Source organism: Etheostoma cragini, chromosome 3 (assembly GCF_013103735.1).
Source record: "Etheostoma cragini isolate CJK2018 chromosome 3, CSU_Ecrag_1.0, whole genome shotgun sequence".
Classification (NCBI taxonomy): domain Eukaryota; kingdom Metazoa; phylum Chordata; class Actinopteri; order Perciformes; family Percidae; genus Etheostoma; species Etheostoma cragini.
In genome coordinates, this window is record NC_048409.1 from 16,703,616 (window position 1) to 16,728,380 (window position 24,765).

The following is a 24,765-nucleotide window of genomic DNA, read 5'->3' on the forward strand; positions in this document are numbered from 1 at the left end:
ACAATATTGCACACATAGGAACATATTTTATGTTTCATGATAAACGGTATTACCACAATATTCAGCAAACTTGAAATGCTGCTATTAGTACTAAAAGTACTAAAGCTTTGTTTTATTCTGCAAAAGCCACATTCAAACCGGGGTTCATGGCCAACGTCCTAACCCCTCAGCCACTGAGTGTTATGGATTTCATTGGACCTACATATCTGAATGTACAGTAGAGATAGGAAAATGTTTTAATGGTGCTGACAGATATTGTAAACATCATTGTATTTTTCATTTGTGTCTTAAATTACACTAAAAAAAACCCATAAACAAAAGCTGATCTTCATAAGGTAAAATTCATTATTTCAATTTTAGTGTGCAGCTATTTTGGTTAATCTTTCATCCAGCAGGGGAAACAAACAGATTCGCAAACCAAAAAGATTCCCGTTAGAAAGCTTTTAAAGCGTTTGCGCGTAACTTTGTGATATTAATGAACGTCTGTTACATTCAATCCTATGCAAAATGAGTTTTTACAAAGTTAAAACAATCCGCTCCTAAAAACTCTCTCTGTATTTCTCAGTATGACTAGGTTCAGAAGATTGGGGCGTCCGGTGACTATCCCGCACAGAAACTCGAGTGAAGATAATTATCTCTTCTGAAGAGTCTTCATCATTTTTTAATCCTTCGCCCACCTGTGCCCTTGACAAGAATAAAATGGCTAATTAAAGATAGGAGAGCTGTGCTATGTTCACTATACCCTATAAATAGTGATTAATCATGGTAATGAAGGTAATAGAATCTGTTGGCAGTATTGTTAACATTGGAATGTTGTTTGTAAGTGTTTCCCGCGGAGCCAGAGGCATGTCATGTTTACATGGAGATAGGATCTTACAGACTGAGGCAGGTTCAGACTTGCTGCTTAAACCTGAAATGAAATGAGGAAACCGTGAAACCGTAACAAGGAGAGCAGAGGGATGCCAGTTTGCAACAGTTCTGGTAACAATTCTTGTTCCGGTGAAGAAGAGAGAGCAGCAGTCAATAATCTGGACTGAGACGGGTTACCAGAGTGATTCATTTCTGGAGAGCTGTAACTTCCGACCATCCGCTCTGCGGAACTTTGTTGCCGGCAACTTTGTTTGTAGTTGGTGCCTGGAGTAAAATCTCCAGTGCTGTTATCTCTGTAGTTTTTACTATGTAATGAGAAAAAGACTGGACATTAAGAGGATGTCAAAGGGAGGAAGGCTTTCTTCTCTAAAGAAGATGTATCGGCTACGTGGGAATTTAAGCCAATCTTCAGTTACTGGGGTGTCCGAGGACTCTTCTCATGCTCTCCAAACCTCTGTTGACCTTTCATGTACCCCTTTATCTCCCAGCCCTTCTCCCCCCAACACGGTTGCTGATGAGATGCAGAAAGACCAAACTCCACAGGTCCCACCTCGCATCAGGACACCCCAAACTCAAGAAGACACACATCAGTCAACTCAACCTGACGCTCAGCCGGGTCTGCCTGCATGGAGAGTCACCCAACCTCCCCATGAGTCCAGTGAGTAGTATAATCCGAATATAACACTTTTAAAAAACATAATTTTGATTGCTTAATTTTATAGGGATAGTTAAGAGATTGCATGGAATAAGGGAGCAAGGTGGGGATCAACATGCCACAAAGGCCCCCAGCCAGATTCTAACCAGTGTGAATTATGAATTATATTGAACCTACATATCTGAATGTATACAGTAGAGGAAGGGGATATCATGATTTTCATCACTTCCTATTGAAAGTATGCTGAGATATTGTTTAACTAAAATCAAAATCTGCCCATTATTTTCCTCAACATCAGCCTATGTGCTTACAAATATTATCTTTTTGCTTTAGGTGACTTTTACCTGAGTATCAGTATTTCTTATTAAAAGTAAAGATATCATTTAGACCCATGGCTGTAGGCTCTCAGTGAAAGTAGCATTTTCACTGTCACTGTAAATGTCATGTAAATGAAATTTATAATTTATATAAAAAAGAGCTTTGAACATTCTGATTAATTTGCTAGAATTAAATTCTGAATCCATTCAAACTACAGCTTTCTCTTTACATTCCAGCCTTATTTATTGTAAGTTGATTAAATCTATACTTGATGTCTCAGAATTGTCGTCCATGCTATCATGGACCTCTGTATTTGTTCAACCGTTTGGAGAAATGCACAGATTCCAGTGCTTTGTAGAAACCGCCTCTGTAGTGTCTCCGCTAAAATTGCTATTTCAACTTGATATTGTTTAACCTATTATGCATGCCAAGGGAACATGACTGTCCTAAATGTTTATTAAGTAGTCGCTCAACCTGAAAAGCTAGTTCTTAAGAGAGAGTCTTAATACACTTACAAATGTAGTATGTGCCTAGTAACACTCTCTGCAGACCTTCCCAGACCATTTAGTTTCTCTTCATTTAGTTTACAAACATCCACAGCTAAAACTCTAATCCAGAAGAAGGAAACATGAGTAACCGGTGCTCTTGTTTACTTTTAACCCTATCTGAATTTCCCTACTGTTGCTCTATCAGTATTTTACTTCATTTCCAGGAATAACTTATTGTAACCCTCAGAGAAATAATGTAAATTTGTTAAATGTATCTTTGGTTATGTGCGCCAAGTAAAAGGTACCTTCAAAATGTTCAATATTCATTCTTTGGATCTACTTTTTTCTGTACCCCCGACCTGCCAGATGACTTCTTCAGTACAGTTTTGATAAATTTTTTTTCCCAGCTAAAAATGTATGGGAAAACAACAATCCCCAGGATATCCAAAATCCAATATGTAACATAAACGTTGTTTTACATATGCAGTTCATCTTTTACAATAATGCTGTGATGCATTAAAGTTACTTGAGTGCTGTCCAAATTCTATTGAGTGTCAGTACAGAATGTTGCTGTTAACATTACAATTTTTGAAAAACAGAATTTTATACAGTATGTATAATATTTTTGTTTTCTTTTCTTGATAGGACATAATATTGTGTATGTTCTTTTTGTAAATAATGTCAGTGCCTTAAGGTTTTCCTGCAAACCAAATTTAAACTGGAACTTTATTGTTCTAATCTTCTACCCCCTCCCGTAGGGCTGAATTCACTCGATTATAATTCAGATGACTACGAGGATCCAGACTTGTTTTCCCCCAGTGTTCATCAAATGAACACACAAGATAGGGTAAGTGTGAATGTTTCCATCCTTTACACTCCTCTCCCTCTTCTGCTCCTGCACCTTGTGAATTATGACTGTCTTCTCATTTAGGAGATGTCCCTGCAAGTGCCCACTTCTTTGTACAGCGATGACGAGCACTTGGATGAGGATGAGTGAGTCATGCATTAAAACAAACAAAGTAACACAAACGCATAAACTCACAATTATGTTGTACAATAGAAATATAGCCAACAAGCAACTGCAGAGACAGATTTGACCATATGACCATATGACCATTATACATAGCTTCTATGTGAGGTTGAGGTTTTGAATTCTGACCAATTTATCTTTATTTACCCACCGGAATTGTTCTCAAGCTTTTTTTGCTCTTTGAATATTTACTTTGTGTTTTGTTTTTCTAAATTAATTCAAAAATTCCCTACTTGCATTTGAGTTGTCTGTGCCATAAGGTTATCTGTAAATGCAATCACATGTCTTACTAGTATAGTTGAGTGGAGGCCTGACTCGTAGAGTGAGCTGTCTTAGACTTTTCAGGATTGGAGTGTTTTTTTAATTGTTCAGTGTAGAATATGTTTATTAAAGTATTGGAAAGCTTGAAATAGTGGTAAAAAGTAAATCGAGGCAGGCTCGATCACATTAGACAATACTACTGTCCGGTGGAATGTACACTTTTTTGACAGTCCATTTCATCCACAAAATAATAAATGTCTATGCACAAGAGCAAACTACTCTCTTAATATTCGCATTTACACACATTACCTGTCATGTGATGATGTCAAAGGTTAAGCTTTAGAGCAAAAATAATCTGTTTACAGCTTAATTGTAGTCAACAGTTCTCTTGTTTTATAATTTTTCAGCGCAGTCACCAGTTGGATAAAAACGCACTATTGCTATCTGCATTATTAGACAAGTATCCATTTCAAGTTTATTTCTGTCAAAGTCATTTACTGAGTGTTTTGTATGCATACTTCTGTGCATCCAAAGTCCTAGCCCATGGCAGGATGAAGGCATTGACAGTTCGCAAAGAAGTTTCTACTTGCCAAACACCGGCAGACTGGTTTCAGCCACTAAAGACGACAGTTCTCAGCTTGCCGCTGTCATCAAGATGGGCTGGCTGGACAAGAATCCACCTCAGGGGTATGAATGACAACACATACACTCAAGCTAAGGTAGAGGGCATGTCCATGACAGCGCTATCTCAATTACACTTGAAACATGATATCAAAAATATTAAGGTATTGTTTCACTGTTAACGCTGTTTTTATACCTGAACAAAAACAACTAATCGTTTTTATGCCTTTCGATTCTATTATTCACAAAATGACCTTTAACATTGTACAGTTGATTTTATATGCTTTAATGGAGTATTAATAATTGCAAGAAACAGTAATACAACTTTTTGCTGAAGCATTTCAAATTACTATCCAGTTTAACTATGCAAAACTTCTATCCTAGTTCCCTCTTCTACTACAGTAAAAGGAGTTGGTACTTTACCTTATTGACTACGTGTTTGTGTGTTCTCGTACACAGGGCTCTTTATTATCAGAGACGATGGGTAAAGCTGGATGTGGACTACCTGAGATACTTTGACAATGACAAGGTGACAACTAACATCTACAGTAACCTTATCACATGATCACAGTAGTCACTTTTACTGGAAATCTCTCAAAACAGAGATGTGAACAGCACGCAAGCACTTCTAAAGTGTTCAATCCAAACCCAAGGCCGACCCATGTTATGTCACTTTTGCCATAACCAAGCTTCAGTCTCCAGTGCATTCTATTGAGTGGCCACCACATATACTGTAAAGCTTCATTGTTAAACACTTCACTTAAATTATGTATAGGAATTTCTCTGAATTTTTATTGAATTGTAATTCTTCTTTCCTTTTAATTCAGATTGTAATGGTAATTCTAGATCCTGTTTTTGACATAAATTCAATTCAAATTTAAGAATTGAATGGGAATTTAGGAGTCAATCTCAATTCAATTTTGAGTTGCGTACAAGCCTGGTAGCCATGTTAGGCTGCCTCCAACAGGGAGTCATGGTGCGTTCAATTTGTACTTTGATGTTTTAAGCTGGAAATGTGCCCCCATAAGTCGGGTATCCCACTTGGGAAGTCGGAGTGCCTCACAGTACCCCGAGCAGGCTGACCTCGTAACCCAACATGGCTGCTCCATGCACGGGAGTGAAAGCTGTAGTAATATACAGTTTGTTAAGCAATCCTGTCTTATTTGTGTATCATTAAACCATCAAACATCCCTAACAATGGCTAACCTGGATAGAGCTAACCCCGCAGTGAAATCCAACTTGTTTTAATGGAACGCGGTCAACTCGGGTGTGATGTTATTCCCAGCTCTGGCTTCTGACTTCCGAGGTAAATGGAACGCATTATTGTTCCCCTTAGACACCCATGTTGAATTGCACAACTTTACAGCTAAATTAACACTTACAGCCTGGTACAAAAATCGGTTTTGGTCTCTATAACTAAGTTAGCCCTTCATGACAACTCACCCGTTTAGTCATACTCAGGTTTAAATTTCATCAAGCATAGACTGTAGGCTTCATTCATCCCGCCTCAGCTTTCTCCACCCTCTACCTCTTTGCCTATTTTTGGATTGCCAATGTCAGGCACTGCCAAGATGGCTACAGCTGGAGCTACTGGGAAGCCACCCACTTTGAGCTTAATTTTGGCTCTTCAGAAACCTAAGGGTGACGTCAGACTACATCCATATTTTATACAGGCCATGGTCAAAACCAGCTGTCGGCACCACAGCTCCTGGGGAGCTGAAAGGACAGCAGCCTGCCAAACTGTCACCTTGCTGACTGACAGCAGAAACCTTTGGACCAATTAGTTTTCAAGTGGACTCCATGTATATGTATTGTATGTATTGATTTCCTCTCCCCACCCTACCCCCTGTAGCGAGTAGGGGAAGTATGCCTAAAACGTTAGTGAAACCTTGAAGCTCATAGCAAAACCGAGGGCCATGATGAGATTAGTTTCAACATATAAGTGCACTGGGAGATTTCTATGATATCAAAAGATGCCTGTGCATGTAACACTTTAAAAAGCACATCAGATAAGCAAAGAACGTGCTGTGGTAACGTGCTTTACACATAGCTGTGTTGTGTGTCTCGCAGTCAGTGTGGATTGGTGTATTTTGTTGAGAAGAAAGTGTATCTATTCTGCGAGACTGTCAAGAGGCCTTCAAAAAGCGCTTTTTGTTAGGATTGCACATTTAACTACACTGGTGCATCAAGACTGAATTTCCCACTCACACACACACACACACACACACACATACACACACACACTTCCTGTTTGCATTCTGTATGTTAGGTATGTATCGGTTTACCAAAGTAGTTGACTCTGTGTGTGTGGTGTGTTGTAGGAGGTGTATTCTAAGGGGATCATCTCTACTGCCTTCATCACAAATGTGACCAGTGTGGGGGAGCTGAAGTTTGAGGTCGTCACAAACAACCGAACATTTATCTTCAGGGCTGAAAGTGAAGGTCAGTCTGTCTGTCTGTCTCTCTGTCTACAGACATTAAGAATAATGTTGTTACTGTTGAAACATGTCATGTGCATGCATATTTTACTAAACATGTTTACTCATACGTGTGTTTGCACAACCAGGCGAGAGAAACGACTGGGTGACTGTACTGAAGGACTGCAGCAGGGGGCGCCATTGGCGCAGCACCATAAACCCCGGCTCACCGTTGACCCCAGATTATCAAGGCTATCTGGAGCTCAGAGGGTTACGCTCCAAACTTTATACTGTTGTTGCCTCAGATAAAGTCTTCCTCTACAAAACCATGGAGGTAAGGGCCCTCTGCGTGTGACTGCAGAGATAAGCAGAGGGTTCAAATCACATAGTAGTAGTCCACTGCAGTCTTTCTTTTGCTAAATAGTATTCAAATAATCTGCTAAATCTCTAATTGACACAATTCCAGTTTTGCAAAAAGCAACCAATGAAGTGATGAGAGGGTTCGCATACTGTTATTTCTGTTAATCTTTCCCTTCACACAATATTCCAATGTTATCCAAGTTTAATAATTATAGATAACTTTATCAATCTACTATTAACTTACATCATTGTCTAATTTTATGGTTACATTTGTAGATAAACTACAAGAATGGAGATTAATTCAGCCTACTCCACATAAAAAAACGTAAATTAAATGTAAAATAGCAATTTCAAATAAAAAAAGTTGAGCAAAATTGTTTTCTTCTTCCAGGACTATCGAATAGGAGTGGGAATCACATCCATTGAGATGAATGTAGGAAATGTTAAAGACACAGATCGCCGTGGCTTTGATCTCACCACACCTTACCGCATATTCAGGTACTGCATCTATGCAAATGCTACACAAACTTTCTGGCTCTCTGTCATGTGTATACAGTCACTTTTGACCTGGATGTTTGCTTTGTGTATGTGTCTTCTGTAAGTATCTTGTGCATACACATAATCATATATACTTTTACATACTCTGTCTGATTATTACTTTCATCTCAATAATGTACTTATGTTTTTCCCATAAGGATTCAAGTGCAAAGTTAATTATTCATCCTGGTATGTCAAATGGCTGAGTTGGTCTGTGTGCTTGGATACTACAGGGAAGTTGGATAAAGTTATTTTACATCGAGCTCCCACCGTCCAGCTATCCTTAGAGTCCTCAGCTGGACATCTTTGGAGAATGTGAAAAGCCCTCTCTCTCTCTCTCTTTCTCTCTTTCTTTCTCTCTCTTTCTCTCTCTTTGTGTGTGTGTGTGTGTGTGTGTGTGTGGTATTTTGGCTGACAGTGTACAGCCTGCAGTGCAAGGGCTCAACTTGACAGGATGGAGAAATCTGAAAAGGCTTGTGTATTTGTATAAGAGTTGGACTGCGAGTCAGTGAGTGTCTCTGTCTAAGCAAGCATTTTTGCAACTCTGGTCATTTGAGAAGTGTGTGTTTTAAGAACAGAAACCAATGTGATATACAGATGGGAAGAGGAAGACTTCATGCATCAAGCCACAAATCTATCTAAATTTGTGTATGTGTTTGTGAAGTTTCCAGTCTTTGACGCAAGTATTTTTAGCAAAAAAAGAGCAGAGTAAGAGTGCCCAGTGGGCTCATCTGCTTAGGGATACAGTCAGACACACACACACACACACACACACACACACACACACACACACACACACACACACAGACACTGACACACACACACAACCTTTCTCATTTCTATCACTTAGGAGTTATCAACACCCTCATGTCGGCAGTAACACTTGGCTTTGTGTTTGTCTCTCTTCGCAGTTTTATCGCAGAGTCAGAACAACTGCGGGTGCAGTGGGTGGACGCTATGCGGGATGCGATAGATGAGGCGCTGTCGAATAGCGAGGTGGCAGAGCGGATCTGGGCGGAGCCTAGCAACAGCCTCTGTGCCGACTGTGATGCTCCCAAGCCGGAATGGGCTGCCATCAACTTGTGTGTGGTGGTCTGCAAACGATGTGCAGGTGTGTGTGTGTGTCTTTGTGTGTGTGTACGTGTATTTGTGTGTATTTTTGTATTCACTTGTTGTGTGCACACACTGGTGTCTGCATCTCTGTTTGTACATTTCTCAATTTGAATAATTTCTTTTTAACAAAGTTTTGACATTGTTGTAGGTATGTTTTTGAGTATCTTCCTTTTCAAAATGTGGTTAGAATTATGGAGGGGTGCTTTGATTAATATAATTTTTTCTGTTCATTATGTTGCAATGACCTGGTTTAAAAAATGTTATTAGGGTGGTTACAGTAGAATTGCACAGTACTGTTAATCGTTATGTATGTACTTTGTCATGAAAATGTGTGTGTGTGTGTGTGTGTGTGTGTGTGTGTGTGTGTGTGTGTGTGTGTGTGTGTGTGTGTGTGTGTGTGTGTGTGTGTGTGTGTGTGTGTGTGTGTGTTTTCCAGGCGAGCACAGAGGACTGGGTCCAAGCATCTCAAAGGTTCGCAGTTTGAAGATGGACAAGAATATCTGGACAGAGGAGCTCATACAGGTACATACACACACACACACACACACACACACACACACACACACACACACACACACAGACAGGTTTGCATTTATACAGAATAAAAGATCATACAATCTGCAATCTAATCCGACTACAATCTATCTCTATGAGATACATGTAAAACACATGGCCAATTCACATATAGCTGCTTAAACCCAGATGGTGCTACATATTCATTTATACTGAGGTAGCAGTCTATTAGGTACAGTTGTACAATGTACTACAGTAGAATAATGGTCCTTCAGTTAACCCTTGTGAAGTTGAGAATATCAAGTCGTGTCAGGGTTTGGATTTAACTCTGGTAATTTCTGAGGCAGTAGTAAGTGGTGGTGCTGCATTATATTAATTTACACACACAAGTGTAGACGATTGGTCCCATTTAATGCAATGAAAATAATGTACAAGCAAACTTACTGAACTGCACAGTGTATATTGTCAGATGACAGTGCTTGACCTCTACACACGTGCCTACTATCCTATGTGGAAATAATACTCCTTATTCCCACCTGTGATGCAGGTTTTCCTGTTGCTGGGCAACAAGCGGGTAAACAGTTTTTGGGCAGCTAACATCCCACCAAGTGAAGCTTTGACATCCTATAGCTGCAGCGAGGAGCGACGGCGCTTCATCACCAACAAATACCGCCAGGGCAAATACAGGAAGTACCACCCTCTGTACGGAAACCAAAGAGAGCTCAACAATGTAAGTTAAAATCACTGCTTTGATTGTTTGCTTTTGTCTTCAATAGTACACACTGTATTGCCTGTGGTTGTGGAGATCTAATATAGTGAGGCAACAGACCTTGAGAAAGAGAGTTGTAGGTAGGGAGGATTACAGTAAGAGGCAGCTGAGAGGGTTGTTTTAGCAATCCACTATACTATATTGGACTTCATTCTCTTATTTACTTTATGCGTTTATGCTCCCTTTGCCTCACAATATAGTGCCTCCAAGATTTTTCCCAGCAGCTGTGTGCATGTGTCTCATAGAGGGTCACAGACTTACGGTAGTTGTGACTGGATTATGCATGGTCATATACGTATACCAGACACTGTACATCTGCATGCTTACTTCTCAGACCATGACTAAGATTCCAAGAATAAAGAAGTAACCCGAATGTTATTATACTGACCTGAATGGATAGATAGATAGACTGACTGCCTGACTGACTGACCTTTCCTTTGAAACCAGTTAAAAAGAACATAAAACATAAGTGAATCCCTGAGTGTAAATGCACTTTTAGAGTCTAATATTACACTAAAGGCAAACATTTATTGTAAATGTACATGTAAAGAACAGTCTCCCAGTTACAATAATCTTACAGTAATATTTGTAATCCAGATTACAAAATAAGATTAATTAGAGTGATATTACATGTGTTCTTCTGTGAATTCCTGGCTTGCTTCTGAGTCATCAGTGTTTGAAAACATATACACTCATGATAGTGGTGTAGTATAATCTGTTGTGTGGCCTCTAGGCAAGACATTACAATGAAGTCAGGAATTCCAGTACATGTAGACAACAAGTCTCAGGATGGACTTCAGTGCATCTGTCCTTGTCTCAAAGAGGCATACATGTGCCCTGTCAACATGACAAAGTTGTTAAAAAGTCAAAAATAGGACACTTGGGAACAGTTTATGAACGGCTAGCGAGGGGGGGGGGTAAATGTGAGGTAAATGTCTTTGTGTTGCTGGGTCACTCATTAGCTGCTTAACCCACTTACCACAAACAGCGTGGACTGCTCACAGTCACAGTTAGCACCTGACTATGAATTCTATTTTTCCTCCATCAAGCTTGCCTGTGACTGTTTGTGTGAGTCACTTTGTTTGTGATTTGCAGAAAGAGATAAAGGAAGTTGCCTTGTTGTGACACACACACACACACACACACACACACACACACATACACACACACACACACACACACACACACACACACACACCAATGGCTGTTTGTATCGTTTTTGTGTTGGTGTTTTTGTTCAGCTGCTTTGTTCAGTCCTCCTCCGTTATGGTTATATCTTTTACCTTGTTTTTGAAGTTGTCTCTCGAGAATGTGATCAGTTTTCAGAATCTTTTTGAAATCCAGAACTTCCCATCATGTTAAACAGATGCTGCTCTACCGGTCCTTTAAAAATACTTGAAGTTCCTCACCTCTGCGTTGCTCCTCTTTCCACTTGGGTGTGCCAAAAGAATAATAGACTCTGCATTTATGTGAAAATGCATTGAAACAAAACTGTCAGGAGTGTTGGCAGGCTGCTCAGAAAAAGGAACATCTGAGTGTGTGAATGAATATTGGTGTCAATGGTCAGAGTTTTGTGTGTGAAGGAGACAGAGAAACGGACATTTGTGCACTGTGTGAATTGTGGAGTATCTCTGGCTCACATTCAGGTTTGTATAACTAGTTCTGGCTTTATATACCAACTTTTCAGTTTCCTTTCTCGTGGTTTTCCTATTCTTTTTTTCTGAATGTGACATCATTACTCACTGCTTTAGCTGGAATGTGCTGTAACTCCACCTCTAACTCGCTCCCCCTCCTCATTGTTTGGCTACGACTGGAGAAGAAAGTTGATCTTTTCATTCCTGGCTCGTTTTCTTATTTGTCAGTTGCCAGAATCCCAAACAAGGTATTTGTTTTGCATTTGCAACTTTTTGTTTGTGTGTGTGTCTGTGTCTGTGTCTTTGTCTGTGTCTTTGTCAAACAGAGGAGCAATTAAAAGGATCTGAAAACTTACAGGCAAGGTTTTGTTTGCTCCTGTGCTGTAGGAGAGGGTAGTGAAAGTATTCAGTTTGTCTGCATCTGTGTGTATTATGTATCAGTAAAGAATGTGAGTTTTAACCAGGGTAGGTTAGTGCGAGTATAGGAATGTGTATCAATGGACTTTGGATATCTAACTGAATGTGATCTCAATAAAACAACACACATTTGAATGTGTTTGTGGGACATAGTTCTGTCTTGAGACTGTGTTCTGTAGCTCTCTAAGTGAGCGCATTAGAGTTACTGTGCTTATGGTTTTCACTGGGAGTGGGCTGAGATACATTAACATGCATATTATGAATGTGTGTGTAGGCATGTTTCTCTGCCTTTTTTGCATTTTTGATATGTGTTGCTCTCTCTGTCTGTGCTTGTGTGTGTCCATGTGTTCTCTGTGTGCTCGGAGTAGATGATAGGCTCACCTCTGTCAATGGACATCATTGTCTTTCTCACTCTATGCCTTCCTGCTTTGAGTCCCCTCTCTCTTCGCCTCTCTCTTTTGCACTGAGCAAATGCTTTCCACAATCTGTCATTCATTAATTCATATACTCTTGCAAGAATATAGGGTTTATGTCTTTATAAAGAGTTAATCAAAATGCGTTGGAGCATACAAAAACTCACAAATGTCCAAGCGAAACTCAACTTGATTTTCTTTTTTTAGAGGACATATAGTGTGTAATATGCTTGGAAAACCACCTCCAACCTGTCCTCCTTCATTACGTCTATTTATATTAACATTTTTGTTTTGTTTTTTGAAATGCTTAAAATGATTTGTTGTTTGTTTGTTGGTTTCCTTTATGTCTTTGTTAGACTGGAAAGTAGCCAATGAGCACTGGATGCAGCATAAAGGATGTTTGATAGAGAAATGCACAGTATTGCAGCAGAGTATGTGTGCATGTGTGCCAAGTTTAAGTTCGGGACAGTTATCAAAAGTACTCACATTGTGCATCTTTGTTGCATTTGATAAAACAAAGCTATTTGTTTCTAAAGATTGTAAAACCCATTCTCTGTTATGATCCTACATTAGATTACACATCCCATTTTTCTTGTAAGCATAAGGGAGTGTTAGTTAATATCTTCCCTCCTCGACAACCACAACCACTGACTAATCCCAGCCTTCTTGTGTTTGTTATGTCTATCTTGACTGTGTTCTGGTGACAATCAGCATCTTATTTTTACGTATTATAGCAAATAACACACACCCTTTTACAGTTTTGGAAAGGCTTCCATAGAAGAAAAGCTTGATCTCTCTTACCCTTTCTTTCTGTCCATTCTTTGTATTTACTCATGGTTTTGTCTTATCTTTCTTCCCTTTCCCAACTGAGGATCCTTATTTCCTCATTCACACTATAGGATTTTAATTCATAAATTATTTTCAATTGTACAGGCGTCTGTACAATTGAAAAAGGCAGAAGCCTGTACAATTGAAAAGGAGTTATTTTCTTTTTCTTCCCAAATTCTATCTGTTTTTCTTCTATGCCATATTCATTGTTTCGTCCCCTTCTTCATCTATCCGGCTTTTCACCTCTGCATCCCTCTTTCTGTATACTGTCCCTGGTGAGGTAATGATGGCACATATGTGGATAACTGCTCTTCCTCATCTGGATTTAATATTTGGATGTACATACATACATACATAAATGTTTTTCTTGTTGGATGTTCAGTATGTGCTAAAATGGAAAAAGCAGAGTGTGCGTCCGAACGGAGATCTAAGAGTGTTATTTTGAGTTCAAGTAAATACAATCTGTGTCATTAATGTACCCCACTAAATACTTTCATCTTCCTTTCACAATATTTTTTTTTTATCTGCTTCTTTTTCTCCAATTCTGTCCCATATAACTGCAGAGGCCGGATGAAGTTCTTTAATTTTAGACACACCCAGCAAAAATCTCTCTGTTTCTTTTTCTTTCCCCCGCTCTCTCTGGAGAAATTGGGTAAGATTCTTGAATTCCCTTCTCTTCTCTTCTCTTCTCTTCTCTTCTCTTCTCTTCTCTTCTCTTCTCTTCTCTTCTCTTCTCTTCTCTTCTCTTCTCTTCTCTTCTCTCTTCTCTCTTTCTCTCACTCTCTCTCTCTCTCTCTCTCTCTCTCTCTCTCTCTCTCTCTCTCTCTCTCTCTCTCTCTCTCTCTCTCTCTCTCTCTCTCTCTCTCTCTCTGGGTGTGTTAACATTACTCCGTGTTTCATAGGCAGCAGATGTTGGAGGGCGTGAGGTCTTGAAACATCCATTTCCGTATTGTATTTTGTTCTGATTGGTGCACTTATCTTTGTCAGAAGACATATGGTTGGTAATGATACATTACAGCACCCTGACCTACATACAACATGGCTTTTACATGAATGTCCGCATGAGACAGAGGGACAGTTTTGTTCATTTTTACTGGAACACACTTACACACATAGTTAATGGGCTTAGGAATGTGTTATCACAAAATGTCAAACTGTACTTGTGTGCTCACCTTGTAACATGGTGGCTAATGTAAGCCTGCAGGGATTGGTCTATAGTGTTGTTTTTGTGGCGTCCGTCAGTAGTACAACTAAACAAGATGGTTAGGTTAGTTAAATCCAAGCAGAAAAAGGTGAAGATATAAAATGTTGATCCTGGGGATCAGTACTCTTTTTAGCACATGGTTTCCCATTATACAGGTTTTCCAAGATGGTGCTGCAAACAGACTGGCAGTCATGTACTTTTCCTACTATTCTTTCTAGCTGTCGGTATTCAGACTATCCTTTTCTCTGTCTTTCTGCAACAATACTGTATGATGTTATCCGCCGTATTGAAGCAATCAGAAAGCTGGCCTTTTACATGTACCTGCCAAGATGAAGCTGATTTTTTTTCCAGCTATAATTATAAGTAAAATACTGTCTAGTAGCTGATAAAACTCAATGTTCTATTGAAATGATAAAATGTATGGAAAGAAGACAAAAAGACAATGGTTAAAAAAATTTAATAACATTTTAACATTTTAACATTCACTACTGAAAAAAAATCTTTTCACTTTGTGCATTTGGTATTACAAGTATTACAACAAGTTATGGGTATTTCTATACTACTACAGATCCGCTACCCGATCTTGGAAACATTATTTTAAGTTACAAAAAGTTCTCTAGTGTTGCTTTAATAGGTATGGAACAAAATATTGATACTGCAATATATCATTTTTGTGCAACATGATTATTGATATTCTGGTGCCAAATATCAATATTTAAATTATTTATATAAGGCGCTCTAAATAAATTTCCCTGCTCCCAGCATCACTGTTTCATGGCTTCTTGATGTGGTGCTCAAAACATGAATGAGGGAAAATTATCTAGCCGAAGAGGTTTTCTACGGAATAGGGTACTATATTAAAGTCCAAATTCTGGACTTATAGTTGCTTTATAGTTCTGTCATTTTAATTTACAGTCTGCAAAACTTGTGTTGCCAAATTTGGCTGTACAGTTTGGACTTGTAGTAAATTAAGAGAGAAAACCTGCACTTAACCTTTTCACAGGCATTTTGTATTCATAGTCAGACCAATCTAGTGATGTATCATTAATGGATTGTCTAGCAATATAGTGATTATTTCAGAATTGTTGTATTATGATATTATAGACATTGTGAGCTATGCCTCCTATTGTAAGCTACTCTTTGATTCCAACCCTGTTGTGTGTGTGGAGAGGATTCTTGTGCAATCTGAATTGTTAATTGGTTTGTTTGTCTGTATGTCTGTGTAGAGGCTTAACACTGCTTAAATAAAGGAGGGGTTATGTCTGTGTGTGACAGGGTGCTGTGGAATTTCTCAGTCAGATCCAAAACACCTTAGTGGTTTAAACAGAAGTGTGTGTGTGTGTGTGTGTGGGGTAGGGGGTGGAGTGGGGTCGTGGTTGACGAGTTGAGTTCCTCAGCTGTTAAAACACTGCATCCTCCTTTTCTCAGTCATTACATATTCCCTTTTCCACATTCCCCTCCTTCCTCTTTCTTTACATTTTGGTTTACAATATTTGGTCAAATGTCGGTCTAAAGACAACACAGTAGTTTTTATCCTTTTCAAGTACTGAATTCTGTATTTGTTGACTATCATCTTATTTAAAATCAAATAATCTCCAAATGGCGATGATAATCCACGTCTAGGAATTTAAACAGTGTTTTTTTTTTTTTTTTTTAAATACTGCTGAATTACAGGACAATTATTCAAATATACAGGAATTTACAAATAATTGAACCATCCCCCACAAAGAGCAGCACAAGTTTATCAGACCAGTTAGCTTTCCATCTGCTCTTAGATCAGTGTTCACTTCACTGGTGCTCCTCTGAAATGAAGCAAAAGGTCAGAGATGGCAAAAGTACTCACTTCCCCTACTCAGGTAGAAGTACAGATAATTGTGTTAAAAAATACTCTGGTAAAAGTAGATGAACTGATTTAACTTCTTTACTCAAGTACAAGTTACAAAGTACAGGTTTGGAAATGTACTTAAAGTATAAAAGTAAAACCAGCCTTGCAAATGACAACCATTTTTTATACAAAGCTACTGGACCAGACAGATGTTACTAGAGTGCACGCTGAGGAACTTTAGTGGACATGAAAAAAAGACTCTTTTTATGCCATTGACTACATTTTAAATAGATAGGCCTAAAATATCACACATATGCTTATTTTGAAAGAGACTGGGACTCCATGTTAATAAGATTCTGACTGAGTAGCAAGATATGAATTTAATTGCAATTCTGTGAGAATTCACCGATCCAGTTTCTTTTTTTTAATCTTTCCTTAACGTTTAAAGGAATCTACATTTAGGTGTGGGTGCTCAATTTTTGGCTTCTGGAAAGAAAATAAAGGATAAAATATGAATGAATAAACTCACATTAATAAAGAAGTTCCCCATTCTTTTAGAGTTCCGCAGCACATTGGCCCGGAGTCTTTTTTGATGCCTACTATCTCAAACATCTCTCTATAATAAGATTATTGGGAATGTCTTGTTGCTTGTCTGCCAAATCTCTGGGATCTCTGTTTTTTTCTTTTTCAATAATGTAATAAAGCAATCTGTAAATGCTAACGTTAGCCCCATCAAGCCGCAATGCTTTGCCACGAATGAATGCAAAATGCCGCAGAATCTGTTGAGTCGTATTAGTGGTGCGTCAAGTGCAACATACAGTATATTTCCATCCAATTAGATTGAATATGGTATTGATGATAATAATAAATAATAACGGTAACTCGAGTGAAATTATTTGAAACTTGTTAGTGAGGAATAGATTATGACTGTATTTAAAGCTGATTCTAATTTCCTACCCAGGTGCCCCCCAGGTGGTTCTGTTAAAACAAGGATGGAGACAACTTGTCCCTTTTTGAACATAAAATCTAGCTAACAGGTTAAGAAGACAACAAAATTACTAGCTAATTTAATTGCTTAAATGTGCAAAAACTATAGACCATACAACAACAAGCTTAAATGAACAGACATTATAAATTATACAACTTACAGTTCTCAAGGACGCGCACAAACACACAAACAATCTCAACAGATTGTCCTCTGGACAGCTAGTCCAGAGTTTTTTTCCGTGTGGCCCGTGCCCGCTGGTTTTGTGAGAGGCGTGTCTGCACTATTCTCCGAAATGACAACCTCATGTACAAAACTAAAGTAAAGAGCCAATTTAAAAAAAATTAAGGAGTAGAAAGTACTGACATTGTGTTTGAAATTGAAGGAGTAATAGGAAAAAGTTGCCACAAAAAAATAAAGAAAAAATTTCAAAATAATCTACTTGAGTACAGTAACGAAGTATTTGTACTTTGATACTTCCCATCTCTGCAAAAGGTTAATGTGGATTTAGAGACCAATCACTATAAAATGGCTCCAGGTTGCTTTGTTATTAAATGTGCATACAGTGTATTTAGAGTGGACCTAGTAATTGGACAGGACTTAAAACACTTTAACACTATGTTGGTAGTTTTATCATAATAACCCCATCAAGACCTATAAATCCCCAAATAATTCCTTGTGTTTTTTATTGACAGTACAGTGTATTTGTTTTTCAACAATAACAAAGATGACTTCCACTAACTTCCACTTGGTAAAGCGCCCCCCCTCCACCCCCCCCTCCCACACACACACACACAATCACATGCACGCTCACAAACACACTTGAGTTTGACCTCAGCTGTTTCCTTCAAAGCAAGGCTGACAGATTAAATCACATGACATGATTAAAGCCATGTCAGCAGCTGCAGAAACATGTTACACAAGTCATCAGTTTATCAGTTTAGTGTCATTTGTACTCATTTTGTCTTCCTCTGTCTCACTGTCACCTACCCTGTTGCTTTTCCCCTGTTGCTTGGCCTCTAAACCAGAACAGTGTTTTATAGTATTGCAATAGTGCATCTTTATTTTATCTCACCAGGTTGTAGATTAACCTTAAGGCGGTTAAGATTTTTCATTTTAGCCATTAAAAAAAATCTAATTTGACTTGTATTGTGATAATTTGGTCTGTTTTTCACCACACCCAATTGCTATCTTTAAATATAGTATTTGACTTAAGTCTGAAAGCAGCATTCTATAGACTGCCCGCCGCTTTCGCACCATATGCATACTCTATGAGGAATTGTTTGGTCTTTGTAAATTATAGAAAGTGGTGTAGACCTACTCAATTTGTTAAGTGTTCTGAGATGAATTCTGTTATGATTTGAACCTATTAATACAATAACATTCAATTGAAAGACACAACACATCATTGTCTCCATCTGTTGGTTTTGTACATGAGGATTAATCATGTTTTCATTTTCTCTTCTTCTCTCACTCTCCTAGGCTCTTTGTATAAATGTGCAGTGCAGTGATGTGCTGGAGACGTTAAGCCTTATTTTCTGCGGTGCAGATGTTAATTGTCCAACTGATATAGCAAATTGTCCCTCTATTCTCTCGCTGGCCAACGCACATTCACAACCTTTACAGGCTGAGTTAATTCGCCACAATCTCAACACAGGTACAGTACACGTGGTCACAAAAAAAGCTTCTTTGTTTTTAATTCATTAAAGTGTTAATCAATTATGTTGGACATATATACTACCTGTATTGTGATCAATAATGTGATCACAATGTGATCAATTTGTTTAAGGCAAAATTCAGGATGAAACTAGCTCACCCCCCTTGTACAAATGAAATTACGGTTTGCAAATGGTAGTTGCTTTATATGTGCTGTAATCCTCACATTATCTGCATTGTCTGGCTATGTGACAATAATACTGTCAAATCTATTGTGTGGAGAATTTAATGTATATTGCTTAGACTTATTTTTGCCACTATCAAACCAGCAACATTTGATTTACAACAACAATTTCACTCCTAAATTTTACATAACAACACGTATACCTGTTATAGCCAGGAGTGTTTGTTTAATGTTTTCCATTTAACTTTACCATGTGCACTTCTCCTATTTCAGATAGACTCCCAGTAGATAACAGTCAGTATGTTTTTACACAAGAGAGTTTTACATAAGAAGACGATTATTGTTATTATTATTTTTTTTTGTTCTTCTGCAGAGCTACCTCGATCAGAGGTGGGCGGAGGCATGGAGGCGGTACATTACTCACCACCACCTTGTGTGGCTTACAATGGCTTCCTGTTCAAGACTGCATCCATGGCTCGGGCCATCACAGAGCGCAAGGCCAAAGAAGGTATTCACAGACACCATATAACACTGACACTTACCTACACTTCACCCCACAGTAATAAAGAACACTAATATGGAATACGATGTGTTTTTATAAAGACATTTTCTGAACAAATTCATTCACAAATGCAGTAAACATACAAAACTACAGTGATGTCATTTGTTTTACTATGATTCTGAATATTATGCTTGATAAATCTTTGTTTGTCCCTCCTTGTAGAGTTCAGTCGGCGCTGGTGCACGCTGAATGATGGCACCTTCAGCTACTATGAGAGTGACAAGAACTCGAACCCTAACGGATCTTTGAAGGCTTCAGAAATTGTCTGTTTGGCTGTAAACGCGCCTGAGAAACATGGGTATACAACACATAAATTGATCAATTTTATTGTCTGTATCAAATTATTATTACTAAAAGAAACCTAAACAATATAAATATCTATAAACTGAATGTGTATGTAATCATTCACAGTTGGCTGTTCAAATGAGAAATACCAAGTGCATGTCTGGCTTCATGAAAATAGCTTCTTTTTTTTGCCACAAAATCTTTTTTGCTTCTATTTTTTTTTTATATAGCCCTCTGTCTTACTTCCTCCTAACCTCTCTTTTTAACCCTCAGGTATGACAGCACCTTTGAACTCTACTCAGAGTCAGAGCGTCTTTATCTGTTTGGCACCGATGACCCAGACAGCCACAAGGAATGGGTCAAGTGTATTGCCAAGGTAACCACTAAATACATATTGGGGTCTAGATACACAAGCGCACATCATTTTACTTTCTCCTAAGGTGGAGCCCTACAGAGGGAAGACGTAAAATTGTGATTGTTAGTTTTTGTAGTAAAATTGGAGAGCTCTAATAAGTGGAGGGTGTGCAGTTCAAACTATGCTGTCAAGTGGTCAGAACAAGGCTGGCTAATGCTGACTTGTTTCCTGTGTCACTTATTTTCCGTCAAAACTGTCCTCTTTTATATATTAAAGCTGATATAATTATCAGCTGCATGATGATATGCAGCAACAGTTACTTTGACCTGCTGTGCTGAAACTGCTGGATGTAGAAAAGTATGTGTACTTAAAATTCTGTAGTTATTGTAAATTGTCTACTTGGGATGGTGGAAGCGGGGTTATGCCCAAGGTCGTGCAGCAATTAGAAACGATGCGGACTTTGCAGGATTGGATGAATACAGACACATTTTATCTATTGGCTGTTTCTGTTTAATTGTGCGTTGCAAGAAACAAAAATGCCGAGATGGTAGATGAACAGCACATCCATGGCTCATGTATGTGTAGTCAATAGCCACAAATGCAGTTTTTTTTAGAAATCTCATTGTCATTGAAGTATTGCACAGGAGCTTTAACCTTTTAACAATTTAATTAGTTTAATTATTAGTGTTTTGCAAGGGGTTCAGTAATGCACAGACTAAAATGGTTAAATCATCATTAAAAGAGAAGGGAAACGATGATTATTGTGCAATGTATTACAAAACCATCATGTCTGTTTGTATTTGTAGAGCCTTATTCCAGCCACTGCAGAGCCACTACTGAGGTTGGCTTTTGAGCGGATTGGGCGGCTGAAGTGTAAAGACGGCTTGAACCTGCAAACATCCAAGGTTGGTTGGTTTGCTCTGGTGGGCTCTACACTTCACGCCTACCTGGAGGACAGCCAGGGAGAGGAAATTCACCTCCGCAAACTAAATGAACTCTGTGAGTGAGACGCATTTGGATAAATCCATGGATACACACATAAACTGCATTTTACTGCATAATCTGCACACACACACACACAAACACACACACACACACACACACACACACACACACACAGAATAACATGGTGGGAGTGCTCAGAGTGATGATTGACCTACCAGAAATAAACATACAGTATCAGTATCTGAAATATTACGATGTATTTGTGTTTTACAGCGATTCAACAAGACAATGAGGTGCTGGTTCTGGTGGAGAAGGGCAGGTGAGAGGGCAGATTGGTTGATACAATCATGATGCTTAAGGGAAAAATTTATGTTTGCTTCTGTGTTTGACTTCACCACCTGTCACACAATGTTAAGCAACTTTACAAAGTGTGCGGTCTATGGTATAAGAATGTGTGTTTAAAAAAAAAAAAATGTAATCTTTATTGTGAATCCTTCACAGCTTTTTTGGTCTTTTGTACATTTTTTCCCCTTACTCTTGTCTTCCCTTTCCACTCTGTCCCCCCTCTCTTCTTACTCAGAACTCTGTACATTGAAGGCGAGAGGAAGTTGGATTTTGCCGGCTGGTGTGGGGCCATCCAGGCGGCAGCAGGGAGTGGAGGAGACACGCTGAGCCAGCAGCAGCTGACAGAGACAGACATACCTGTCATAGTACAGAGCTGCATTGGCTACATCACACAGTGCGGTAAGATAACGCAGAGATGTCCACATATCTGGACACAAATGTCTTTTAAGAGTTGCGTCATTTTGCCCGTCACACACTGTGTGACGCAGAGTCATGATCCTTATCTCTCTGCCACACATCACAGGAGTCTATATACCAAGGCACTAGAGTCTATATACCGGTACAGTCTACATTGTTGTAACCGATTGCAGCCTTATTTGCCATTACTGTGTGTGCACACACTGGGAACTTTCTGCCTGTGTCCTCATGTGACTTTTGTAGCAGGAGTTTTGGCTCTATGAGAGACCAGTGGACAGCAAGACAACAAAACAACTTGGTTCCATCTCCATTATTCCTCCTTGCTTATTTTTTTTCTTGCTATCTTTTGTGTGTGTGGGTGTGTATTTTTTTTTGTGTGTTTTCACGCTTGTGTTCGCGTGAGTTGGAAAGGCAGTCTTGATGCATCAGTGTATCTAATGTGCAATCACAGAAAGCAGAAGTTCCCTTTGCGTTTGGAATTAAAATAACCCTGTATCATCACATACCCTTCACCATACCTAGAGATTGGCATGGTTTTATTTCAGTTAGCTTAATAGCTGGTTTGATTTGCATTGAGAGGTTATCTTATGGACAGATCCCCATGCCTATCGCTATGTATGGTGATGATATGGGGCTATTTTAATTCCAAAGGCCAAGGGAACTTTTTCAGGATGCACAGTATCCTGGATCCATGAAATAACTGGCATTTAAAAATAAAAATGTGCCTGCCTCTATGGGAAATTAACATAGTGGTGTATATACTTTATATAACTTTAGCGTGGGTGTGTAAACTTATTCAAGCCGCTGTATGTTTTTTCTTTTTTTCTAGGCTTGACCTCTGAGGGGATATATCGCAAGAGCGGTGTAAACTCCCGTGTGGCAGCGTTGTGCGAGAGATTTCGCCGTGATGCTCGCAGTCTTTGTCTGAGGGAAGGAGAGCATCAGGTGGACGACGTCTCGAACACACTCAAACGCTTCTTCAGGGAGTTAGAAATGGGACTGTTCACTGCAGAAGATGCCTGCACCTGGCTTAGTACTGCTGGTAAGATTCACAGTACACTGTAGTCAAGCTGTGATTTGAGGATGGGTCAGTTCATTCAAAACAACAACAACAACACAACTATTTTTCCACTTACATCTAGTGGGATTTCACTTATTCAAATAGTTTTGTATTTATTTTTTGAGACTTGGAGATGCAGTGAAGCTTCTGATGCCACTTCAACACGATGGACTAGCAACTATTTTCTACTAAAAAAAGTCCCAATGTACCTAACATTGTATTAGTGTGGCAGGAGAAGTCTGAGTTACTGATATCTTGAACCTTTTGGGGGCATTAAATGAAGGAAACAACTGTGGAAAAGGAAAGGTTTTTACATTGAAACTACGCTGAAAATATAATAGAAGCAGAATGATTTCAATTGCCAGATCAGTTAGCTGGAGATGATGCAGCTGTGTGTTAGTTGTCATGTTGTAGCGGCTTTGATACAGAGCTCATACATAGGTCACACAGAGGTTTGCCTGTCAGTTCACAATCAAATATGGTCTTTGTGTAATAGAACTACACTAACTCTTTATTAGGAGCATGTCACTTTTAACTCAGCTTTGAATGTTGTTTTAGGTTGCTGTTGTTTTTCTTCTTTCTCTCTTGCTGTATTTGTCTACATTTTCCATCTTATACCTCCTGACAAACTCTGTGATCCTGGTTCTCTTTATATTCCCTCTGTATTCATCATTTTCTCTCTTCTCCAGTCATTCAGGATGAAAGCAAGAAAATATCCCAGTACCAGCTGTTGTTCAAGAGACTGCCTTGGGTAAACAAAGCTACACTACAAGCCCTAATCAACCACCTCTATTGGTGAGAAACGCATGTACACACACACACACACACACACACACACACACACACACACACACACACACACACACACACACACATATTAAATCCACCTTGTATCCTATCTGTGTGCACATACACATGTGTTTTCCCTGCATGTGTTTCAGTGTGCAGCGTTTTTCTGAGCTAAACCAGATGAACCTCCATAACCTGGCTATAGTGTTCGGTCCCACACTCTTCCAGACCGACGGGAAGGACTTCTCTGCTGGTCGCGTCGTAGAGGACCTCATACAGCACTACATACTCATCTTTGAGGTCAGACTCGCTGCTTACTGTTTGATCTAAAAGATTGAGATGTCAAAGAACGGGGCATCTTACATTGACTGCAAGATTTCTGCCAGAGATCTAAAGATTGGCATTATGCTGTAGTGCAGTGAAATCATTTGATGATTGATTTTGTGTGTGTAAATGTGGTAATACTTGGTTGCAGGTGGATGAGCAGCAGCTAACCAAGCAGCTAGAAGAGATCACTGTTATCCTCAAAGTGCGAGAGACACTCAACACAAAGTTTCCTGTGAGACACACACACAGACACACACACACACACAAACACACATACACACAAAACAAATGCTTAAATGCATGCACATGTATGCTGTAGCTGGACAATTATGCAAGCTGTTATTTGTCTAATGGTGGTGTGTTTGTGTTTGTGTGTGTGTGTGTGTGTGTGTGTGTGTGTGTGTGTGTGTGTGTGTGTGTGTGTGTGTGTGTGTGTGTGTGTGTGTGTGTGTGTGTGTGTGTGTAACACTTCAGAGTACTGAACCTGGGGGGCACTTCATCTGTACAGTGTACCTGGAGGAAAAGAAGGAAACAGCAGAGCAACATGTCAAGGTGACCTGGACTTCACCAAATGACACAATC

At 39.1% G+C, this 24,765-nt stretch overlaps 1 protein-coding gene and 1 long non-coding RNA gene across 7 annotated transcripts in view; one reads left to right on the forward strand and one right to left on the reverse strand.

Annotated features, from left to right (window-relative positions):
• The window catches only part of LOC117942543 (arf-GAP with Rho-GAP domain, ANK repeat and PH domain-containing protein 1-like), a 56,541-nt gene that overhangs the window by 18,920 nt on the left and 12,856 nt on the right, over positions 1-24,765 (forward strand). For 4 of the 6 annotated variants that reach the window (XM_034868061.1, XM_034868062.1, XM_034868060.1 and 1 more), the window contains 23 exons: positions 1,359-1,528; positions 3,090-3,178; positions 3,263-3,324; positions 4,157-4,309; positions 4,703-4,772; positions 6,565-6,685; positions 6,810-6,994; positions 7,412-7,518; positions 8,469-8,668; positions 9,107-9,192; positions 9,731-9,913; positions 18,741-18,915; positions 19,472-19,606; positions 19,823-19,958; positions 20,219-20,321; positions 21,107-21,299; positions 21,519-21,564; positions 21,826-21,989; positions 22,837-23,049; positions 23,757-23,862; positions 24,009-24,156; positions 24,332-24,415; positions 24,658-24,735. In XM_034868061.1, coding sequence (XP_034723952.1) covers positions 1,359-1,528; positions 3,090-3,178; positions 3,263-3,324; positions 4,157-4,309; positions 4,703-4,772; positions 6,565-6,685; positions 6,810-6,994; positions 7,412-7,518; positions 8,469-8,668; positions 9,107-9,192; positions 9,731-9,913; positions 18,741-18,915; positions 19,472-19,606; positions 19,823-19,958; positions 20,219-20,321; positions 21,107-21,299; positions 21,519-21,564; positions 21,826-21,989; positions 22,837-23,049; positions 23,757-23,862; positions 24,009-24,156; positions 24,332-24,415; positions 24,658-24,735 — 3,007 coding nt within the window. Of the gene's footprint in view, positions 1-1,358; positions 1,536-3,089; positions 3,179-3,262; positions 3,325-4,156; positions 4,310-4,702; positions 4,773-6,564; positions 6,686-6,809; positions 6,995-7,411; positions 7,519-8,468; positions 8,669-9,106; positions 9,193-9,730; positions 9,914-18,740; positions 18,916-19,471; positions 19,607-19,822; positions 19,959-20,218; positions 20,322-21,106; positions 21,300-21,518; positions 21,565-21,825; positions 21,990-22,836; positions 23,050-23,756; positions 23,863-24,008; positions 24,157-24,331; positions 24,416-24,657; positions 24,736-24,765 lie in introns of all 6 variants that reach the window. The other 2 variants (XM_034868063.1, XM_034868064.1) reach the window with 1 other exon arrangement.
• On the reverse strand, positions 1,152-15,543 carry LOC117942545. Its single transcript, XR_004656150.1, has 3 exons — positions 15,398-15,543; positions 13,163-13,165; positions 1,152-1,163 (listed from the first exon to the last, which is right to left on the reverse strand). It is a non-coding gene; the product is annotated as an uncharacterized LOC117942545 (long non-coding RNA).